General features: G+C 36.0%; 1 protein-coding gene across 1 annotated transcript; it reads left to right on the top strand.

The window, feature by feature from the left end:
- Positions 1 to 3255: 3255 nt before the first annotated feature.
- On the top strand, positions 3256 to 10107 carry LOC132547650 (angiomotin-like; the record flags this gene model as incomplete). The annotated part of the gene is made up of 2 exons (XM_060211435.1): positions 3256 to 4041; positions 9963 to 10107. Coding segments are annotated over exons 1-2 (931 nt in total), but the record flags the coding sequence as incomplete, so codon positions are not given.
- Between the last annotated feature and the right edge of the window lie 321 nt (positions 10108 to 10428).

Genomic DNA, 10428 nt, shown 5'->3' with positions numbered 1-10428 from the left:
TTTGTCGGCTATCGATTTATTGAAGAAACATACGAAAAGCTGTTATCAGTATGGTAAGTTGTGATAAATCTGAGACCACCTTACTTACTTCAAACGGTATTTACTTGTAAAATCAAATTAAAAGAAGATTTTTAATGTTGTGTACATATTTTAGCCTGGAACGGATGTGTTGTCTGCTCCGATAACCGAACCTGGGCCAAGTACCGTACGTTAATTTTGAGTATCTTATTCAATTGTATTTCAAATACACTTTTTTCTAAATCACTGTCAAATATACTATACCAGTTTGTACGCGGTAAAAAACTATGGAAACCTATAGTCGCCGTAAATATGTCGATTTGGTTAGTTTATGACGTTAGTTATAGCGATGGTAATTTAAAGGCAAATTCTTTCATTATAGTTGATGATTATTGTGTATTATAGTTTTATGTTTGTTATTTGAAGGCAGTTATTGTAATTATGCTGGTTAATATGCAAAGTAGTTGTAATAAGAAAAATATACAATCCAATATTGTTCTTACACTAATATGTGTCACATACTTGTTCACGTGAAGTAGTTCCAATTTCAGATATGTACACATTGGTATACACATTTTCCAATATAATGTACTTGTATCATAAGCCTGAGCTGAGATGTTTTGAAATATATCGTAACTTGTTCGACTGATAATCAGTCTGGGCAAGTTCGACTGGGAGTACCCACGAAATCAGTCACACACAAAACGTACGACGAACAGGAGGAGTTGCTGGTGCAAAGGTTACCTTTACAGAGAACACGCCGTTCCGGACAAAGAAAGAGCTCTTCCTTGCCAATGCTGAAAACAAACAAAACTTCTTGAATCTGTTGAGTGAAAAACTGGAAAAGAGTGGATGCAACACAGTTCACGCAGTGGGCGATGCCGATACCCTGATCGTTAAAACAGCTGTAGAGAGCGCCTATAACACTGTAACAGTATTAATTGGTGAGGACACAGATCTTCTGGTTCTTTTGCTCTTTTATGCTGACCTGAAAGCAAACGAAATCTTTTTCCAGTCAATTCCCTCCGGAACAAAGAAAATCAAGGTGTGGGACATCAAAAAAACAAAGAAAATCCTTGGACCAACCACATGTTTTCTTCTGCCATTCTTGCATGCCATTACTGGATGCGATACCACATCTCGATTGTTCGGTATAGGAAATTCAAAATGATTCTTACCTATGTGAACTAGGTAGTATGTTTTGCAGAAAGGCATCTCAAGAGGAGATAGTAGCAGCGGGCGAAAAAGTAAAAGTGGAATTATACAACGGCGAGTGTTCCGAGGGACTGGATGTCCTTCGTTATAAAAAGTTTTCTAACAAGGTCATGATGAGTACAACCTGTGTTCAGGTTAGTACATTACCGCCAACATCTGCTGCTGCTGCTTATCATAGCAAACGCATTTACCTACAGGTACAGCAATGGATGAGACCAGAGGAAACCCTGTCACCTGATGAATGGGGATGGTATACCGATAATGATAGGCTGCTTCCAGTGAGAACCCACCTCCCGCCAGCACCGGATTTTCTCCTTAAAGTGATTCGATGCAACTGCAAAACCAGCTGCGATTCGAAAAGATGTAGCTGCAGCAAAACATGGATTGGAATGTTCTCCATGTTGTGGTGGATGTAGAGGTGTCAGTTGTTCCAACGGTCAAAGTCTTATTGTACAAACGGAACTGCCGGAAGGGCTATAGCTACATCTGTGCATTCCGGAAGAGCCCATCACATAGTTGATGAAGAGCAATGCACATAGACCTGAGTAAAGCATGTTTTTTTCAATCTTCCATTATTAACCTAAATGACAAAAATAAATGTACCTTAATGTTTCGATTCGATTTTCATGCAGATTCATATGAAATCTAATAATACATTGGCACACACAATGGTTTTCTAATGCTCTTACACGGGAGATTTCAGCTTAATGGCGAAATATTTTGTTTACTAAGTTTCTGAAATTCAAAACCAAATATACAGAATCCATGGGACTGGAAATAAGGAATGATAAATTTGAAGGAATGCATGTATCAACACTTGTACGCTATGCCTAGTATTTGGCAAAGGTTACGCATTGTTTTTTTTATGTTATAAGGCGGTATGTATGATTAATGTTTTTTAAATTTAACCGCCAAAGTATTGAAAAAGCAAAACACAAAGAAAATGTGGACAAGCGTCTCTAATTTCAGCAATGCTATATAATGATGTAATATAATTTAAAAATCTAAGTCTATCAAAATGCTTTAATTTTATATTGAAAACTTTTCCAAATGAAAAATTCCTAGCAAGGTTCTGAAGGAACCTTTGATAAGGGACGAGTATCCTCAAGATATTTTTTTCAATTTATCGGGCCGTATTTGACCTATTACCTTTTTTATAACTCTGAAACAGAAAAAGTTTGGTTGAAATATAAGTAATAAATACTACATTTGATAACTTTTGAAAACACATTGTCTAATGATGTACGAATCAGAAGTATGGGGATTTCAAGACAACAAACGTATTGAACAAACTCATCTCAAATTTTGTAAAAGAATTTTAAAATTAAGAAATATTACCCCAAATTATATGGTGTATTGGGAGCTTGGAAGATTCCACCTTGAAATTAAAATTAAATTGAGAATGCTGTCATTCTGGAATAGACTTATACTCAATGTAAACAAACATAGTAGTATACTCTACAAATTGACCCAAAATTTACGTACTGAAGGAGTCCATAGTTTTAAATGGATCACTTTTGTAAAAAAGATTTTTGACGAATCGGGTCGCTCAAACATCTTTATTAACGAAAAACAAATGATGGAGAGTTTTTTTTATAGATACTCTATAAAATAACGTATTCAAGATCAGTAGTTCAGAAGTGGTTCTCAGATGCCGAACTCTCTTCAACAGGACAGACCTACTTATTGTTTAAGAAAGAATTTAGATTTGAAGAATACTTGGTAAAATTATCTGAGATGAATAGGAAGTTTTTAACTAAATTTCGTATGTCAAATTTAAATATTCCTATTGGAAATGGAAGATGGCATAGTGTGGCAAAACAAAACAGAATATGTCATTTGTGTAATGATAGCACAGGAGACGAGTTTCACTACCTGTTCGTATTCGTGTCAAACATTCGTGTATTACCGCCAAAATCCTAGTATTGGATTGGACTTATTACACTGTAGTATCTGTAATGTTAAACTTTTCCTTAGGAAATTGACTAAAATTGCTATAATTTGATAATAAGTATAAGTGCTATGAGTATAAGTGCTATGAGTATATGTGCTATGAGTATAAGTGCTGAAAGTATAAGTGCTATGAGTATAAGTGCTATGAGTATAAGTGCTATGAGTATAAGTGCTGAAAGTGTAAGTGCTATGAGTATAAGTGCTGAAAGTATAAGTGCTATGAGTATAAGTGCTATGAGTATATGTGCTATGAGTATAAGTGCTGAAAGTATAAGTGCTATGAGTATAAGTGCTATGAGTATAAGTGCTATGAGTATAAGTGCTGAAAGTGTAAGTGCTATGAGTATATGTGCTATGAGTATAAGTGCTATGAGTATAAGTGCTATGAGTATAAGTGCTATAAGTATATGTGCTATGAGTATAAGTGCTATGAGTATAAGTGCTATGAGTATAAGTGCTGAAAGTGTAAGTGCTATAAGTATATGTGCTATGAGTATAAGTGCTATGAGTATAAGTGCTATGAGTATAAGTGCTATAAGTATATGTGCTATGAGTATAAGTGCTATGAGTATAAGTGCTATGAGTATAAGTGCTATAAGTATATGTGCTATGAGTATAAGTGCTATGAGTATAAGTGCTATGAGTATAAGTGCTATAAGTATATGTGCTATGAGTATAAGTGCTATAAGTATATGTGCTATGAGTATAAGTGCTATAAGTATATGTGCTATGAGTATAAGTGCTATGAGTATAAGTGCTATAAGTATAAGTGCTATGAGTATAAGTGCTATAAGTATATGTGCTATGAGTATAAGTGCTGAAAGTGTAAGTGCTATAAGTGCAAGTGTTAGAAGTGTAAGTGTCAGAGGTAAAAGTGATAAAGGTTTGAGTGTTATAATTAAAAGTGCTATATATGAAGGTGGTATAAATATAAATGCTATAGGTATAAGTGCTTTAGGTGTATTAAGTACTATTAGTATAAGTGCTTTACGTGAAAGTGGTATAAGTGCTATAAGTATAATTGTTATATGTATAAGTGCCTTAGGTATAAGTGCTATAAGTATAATTGTTATATGTATAAGTGCCTTAGGTATAAGTGCTATAAGTATAATTGTTATATGTATAAGTGCCTTAGGTATAAGTGCTTAGGTATAAGTGCTATAAGAATAACTGTTATAAGTGTTAAATGAGTAAGTGCTATAGGTTAATGTGTTATACGTGTAAGTACTATAAGTAGGCATTTTATACAAAACCAAGTTATTATTGATTATAAATGTAATTGTAATCGAAGTTTGTAACCAAAAATATTTTGTCCATCTTGCCATGTGCTGTTTAATAGGTATTACTTTTGTACCTCATGGAACACATTTTCATGTGTCTGGGTGGCTAAATGAAATCTTGAAAAAAAAAATCTTGAAAAGTATTTGTGTGGATTGGGGGGGGGGGGTGGGGATTAGGTTATATTTTGTGGGGGGGGGGGTTATATTATGTCTATTTAATTATACTCATTTTTAGTAAAATGTTAACCTGATATTTAAATTATCTATCAGTGACTAGGCATACGGTTGACATTCTATGAAATTAAATCATGTTATAAATATTATTGACTCTGTCATAACATGATGATTATGGCTGAAACAAATAATCAAAAGCCCCCAAAAGTTGTGGTATGGCGTCGAAATAAAAATCAATTTTAAAGTCTTTGCCCTATTTAGATTTTTCTAGACTTTTGATATGTTGACATTTGTATATGTACGTGCAAGGAAAACACAAAAAATCCTGTTGCAATTAGTTGGAGGTTGGGCCCATTTTTGTCGTAGATTGACTAATCTACAATAACTGTTACCAGAGTAGCCTTATTCAGGCGACCCCTTATGCAAGAGCTTCTGATAGCAGTATGTATCGTATTGTGTGTCAGAACTTCCCGTTTTCAGCACTGGTTTCAATTAGCCTTTATATAAAATTTGGTGTAACATTCTGGGTGTCCCATTATTTTGCACATTAAAACGCCAAAAAATATCTCATAACCCAAAATACGTAAGACATATACATTTATTCACTTATAAAGTATGATTACATATAGAAAACACTAGTTTCATTTACACATTAGTAAATCATCGTTAATTACATTAATTAGGTAGGTTGCATAAAGGGAGATAACTCTAACTGAATAAAATCATCACAGATTCCCGGATGTTCTGCTGCGGCGCCATTAAAATGACAGTCAACTAAAACCTGACTCTTCCTTGTTTTACAGGTAAGTACTAGAGAATGTTGTTTGAATGTGATTGCATGTGACTAAATGGTGTGGTAAGGAACCAGGATCATAATTGCTAAGGGTAAGTGTTCAGGAAATCCAACATTTGAGTAATTTTACGAATAATTGAAGCGAGGTGTTTGATCGCCTGACCACATAGTTCGCACCATGTTCACGGGTTAGTCAATCTTAACGATAGTTGTCAGGAGTTGTTGGAATTCCATTGTAGTATGTTCGTATATTCCCCATTTCCATTGTAATGATACATATTAACATAGTGTTGCATTGTTGCACAGTAGTTATATCCTGATGCAGTTAGATCGACAGAATGGTGTATTGTATGTTGACGGAGCCTCAACTTTTGTTATTCGAGTTATCCCGCTTTATATGGATGGTACATGTGAGTTGGCGATTGTCAGGCCAATATAAATGAATATTGTTACTGAACCAAGTTGTGTATAATTTTACCAAAGTTTTTAGAAATTTTATTGAAATGATGTGTATTGATTGATTGAATTGATTGTCAGAGTAAGATTGATCTGTATGATAAGAAATAAAACTCAGAGAGTACAATTCATCATCAATCCAAAAACACATATCTAGGTAATTACAAGTAACATTGATGTTATTTAAGTTCATATTTCTGTTCATGCTATGAATTAATATTGAGGCATTTTATCTGATCTAATGCGTAGGATCATTATCAGTGATGAGTTAATATCGTAATGTTATGTAGTATGAAATATTGTGACGATATCAGTCGAAACTTGTGTGTAGTGCCATGTATTGCTCTAGTCACTCTCTAGTACAGGCCTCGAATTTAACGCTTTTTACTAGCTATTTGCGAGTTGAAATCCAAGGTCTGACTCCTTCACAAAAGAAGTTGAAATCCTTCAAATTAATTCTGTTTGGCTCAAGCAATGGTGACCAAACCAAAGCAGGGGAGCGGTACTTGTCCCATGGGCTTCTTGTTAATGCTTGCTGGAAAATTACCTCAGATAGCTCATTTTAATAAAATTTTGAATCTTAAGAATAAAAATGAATAGATGTTTACTTGGTTTGGTTTGGGGTTAAAACAGTTAAAGAAAAGACCCTGATAATCAGTGAGCTGCAGTAGACAAAGGCATACTTATTGTTCTGTTTGATCTCACTCTGTTAGATTGTTTGTAAACAGATATCATTGAAGACACATGCAAATGAAAATATTGAAAGTAAAACATGTAAATTAATGTACCTTAAGGAGTTATTTCCAATATCAGCAGAAATTGTTTTCACTGAGAATCCACAAAATCCTAATAACATGCCAGCAATATAGATAAAGTGACTAACAGCGATCATTGCTTGGTTTTAGAATTGAAATAAACAACTGGAAGTGCAGCAACCTGCACAAAATGTTGCTTCATTTTTGTTATTAGTCCCCTGCGAAAAAAATCTACTTGAATCATTAAGCAATTGCCTTGGTATCATAATATTTCTACTTTAAAAAAAATATTTCAAATACAGTACTAGGAAGTGTTATGTCACTTTTGAGGATTTTCATCATCAGAGGAGGAGGGCACCAAGATCTCTGTGGGATGTCTTGTTAACTGAAAATAGCTAACTCAGATTTGTCATATTTTATGGAGTCAACTTCATTACATGACTGTGGATGAGCTCTTGTATCTTATATCTGAATATCAACACATTAAGTAAAATCCTGTTCCCAAGATTAAATTGAGCCTGAGATATCTACAGGAGGTTCTAGCCGAGTAGTTAATTTCATATTTTCTTGACATTTCACAGTTACTCCTGGAAATCCAACCATGACTGGCTTGACGACCTTATTTGTAGGGACATCAAACACTTGGTACTGCCAGACTGTAGGAGGTTACCATGCACCCAGCATTGTTTGGTATTTTGGGAGGTGTGATGTCACTGCGGACCTCAGCAATATTACTACAGTAGATACTACATATACTGTAGATTGCTGGTATACCCGTACAATTCAGACAGCGGACAACGGCAAGCTTTTGGAATGTAGAGTCGGCCATCCACAGACACTAACCGCACCAATGATTATCACCAAAACCCTCACTGTGTATTGTAAGTATAGATTACCACTTAAACTCTCACTATGTATTGTATCTGATCTCTATAAATGTTTCATTTTTATCACTTTCAGTGTAAAACTACTTGAATTTGAGAAAATTGATTTGATATCGATGTTTACTAAGTTGGAAAAAAGCAAGCTTTTGAGCAAAGTTGTATCCAACCCATCAGTTTTAGATCATCAGAGGATAAGTAAGCTTAAATGTCACACTATGATATTGAGGACCAACAACATTTTTACCAAAAAATCACTGCTTCTTCTTCTATGCAACCCAACTTTGCTTGTTTTATTCCACCAGCGTCGTCAACTGTTCCCATTACACCAGACCAAAGTAATGTACTGACTGGGAATAGCCTAACACTTACATGGTCGGTCACAAGTTCTCTGGCGAATTACGCTGTCGCCTGGTACAAAGCAGGGAGTAGTACAGCCTTGACCTCTGGATCTAATTACGTAGTAACTGGAAATACTGTCACCATATTGAATGCAGCATCAGCTCTTGCTGGAAACTACTACTGCACATCAACCAACTTAGCCGGAACCTCATCAAATAGCAATTATGTGAACAGTGTCTTCTACAGTGAGTGATGTCAATTTTTATCTCATGTTTCCACCTCTGAATATAGTGTAACCCATGCTGTCCAATCCCAAATCTATATCATCTGTGGGGAGGATATAGTGTAACCATATCTTTCCAATCCCAAATCTATATCATCTGTGGGGGAGGATATAGTGTAACCATATCTGTCCAATCCCAAATCTATATCATCTGTGGGGAGAATATTGTGTAACCCATGTCTGTACAATACCAAATTTATATCATCTGTAGGGAGGATATAGTGTAACCCATGTCTGTCCAATCCCAAATCTATATCATCTGTGGGAGAGAATATAGTGTAACCCATGTCTGTCCAATCCCAAATCTATATCATCTGTGGGAGAGAATATGGTGTAACCCATGTATGTCCTATCCCAAATCTATATCATCTGTGGGAGAGAATATAGTGTAACCAGCAAGTGACAAAAAATGTTAAATTTGAGGCCTGCAGTCATCAAGTCACTTAGTCACATATTTGATTCGAAGTCAGAATCTATTGGAAGTGGGTATTAATTGTTGGAACTCGACTTGTCAAAATGGATAATAGCAATATATAGAAGAGAATGATTTGTCACTTTATTTTCTAGGTTGGTGATTGGTCACAATCAGTCAAACAGTTATGGTCATTCATTATAACAGGTGGATTGAGTCACATATAATTTGTCTGTTAAATTAATGAGCGACAAACCATGAGAAAGTGTTACATGAGGTACAGGGTACAATGTCACTTATAGTCACATTGTCACGCTTGGTCACACTTTGTCATGTCTTGTCACAGTTTAGTCACAGTCGCTTATTAAGTTTATTCGGTGAGTGGAATCATGTCATGTTGTAAGATGTGTTATAGAATGTACTTTTGTAGTATGAAATGTTCTGCTGCAGCGTGCCATTAAAATGACATTCAAGTAAAACCTGACTCTCCTTGTTTTGTAGGTACTGTACCTGTTAGCCCACACATACATCTTGTCAAAATATCCGGCCGTAACATAGGCAAGTACAAACTTTTAACGGGTATGCATTTGAGAACCTTTGCAAATTTTTACCAGAATTTACATCTTATGTCATTCTACAAGAGACTTAGAGATGAGAGACGCCCAAATTATTTAATAGCATTTAATAGCATAAATAATGGACTCGGGCTTCACAGCTTCTTTGTCCATATCATGTACATTACAAAGCATAATAAAAACAAATTCAACTTCCAGTTTAACAGCTACAAAGTACATACATGTTTATGATCGAATGTGAAACAGTTATTTTTCCAATGTTCATGTAACATAATTTCAAATTTGATTACAGATTTAGCACTGACAAGAGTTTGTGGTAAACTATTCCATAAGTCAATTACTCGCCGACTGAAAAAATGCTTCCTGCCGTCAAGACGACATCGTTTTTTGAAGATTTTCTTATCATGACCTCTGGTTATACTATTTTTATCCATTTGGAAGAAGCTTTTCATCTTCATCTATCGGGGCCTGCACCAGGACATTGCTGACATGGCCAAGGGTAAAGCAGGCTTTTGAGCAACAGTATTTATCAACTGACCCCAGTCTGAACCCACAGTTAATAGCAGATAATGAATTTTTCAACATGATTGTGTTGAAGGCTGGTCAACCCATTGAGGACTTCACTCAGTCTTAGTGCAAAAAGGGCAACATTTGAGGAAGCCAGATATTTACATTATGAATAGATTTATAGATGGGTTCCCTGATCAGCTGAAACTGTATGTGCGCTCCGGTAGACCTAGATCTTTCGCAGAGGCCTTATCTCAAGCCAAAATGGGGGAGGCTTACAAGCTATGTTATACAGCATATCCCTTTTCTGCATCACAGCCCCAGGTTCAGCCAGTACCAGTTCCTGTAGCTACACCCACCGCTCAGTCGGTACCAGCACCGACCCAGCATGTGACACCCGCACCACCCATGGTGCAGACAGCTATGTTTGAACAGGAGAGCAGCAGTGCTATGGTCAGTGCAGGTAATTCTCTGGAACAGAGTCAACGTTATCCACTCTCTTGAACTCTCAGTCGTGCCAGCAGTCTTTCCAAGGTCAAGGACTGACATTTGGTGGTTCTGGACGCACATGTTTTAAGTGTAAAGGACAAGGCCACACTAAAGCTAAGTGTAAATGGAATGACCAAAGGTCGTGTACCCCAGAAACTCTGTGCCAATTATGTAACCAATATGGACATACCGCAGCTTTGTGTGTGGTAAACTGACTCCTCCCAGGCGAATACAGGCGCCATCGTCTGGGGAAAGACTAGAATGTAATAACTTTCAACGCCAAGTATACAGGGAC

The sequence above is a fragment of the Ylistrum balloti genome, unplaced genomic scaffold, assembly GCF_031769215.1.
Source record: "Ylistrum balloti isolate Yb309-2 unplaced genomic scaffold, AGI_CSIRO_Ybal_v1 Utg369970, whole genome shotgun sequence".
In the NCBI taxonomy this organism is placed as follows: domain Eukaryota; kingdom Metazoa; phylum Mollusca; class Bivalvia; order Pectinida; family Pectinidae; genus Ylistrum; species Ylistrum balloti.
The sequence above is the reverse complement of the archived record's forward strand: the minus strand, read 5'-3'. Positions and strand labels throughout refer to the sequence as shown.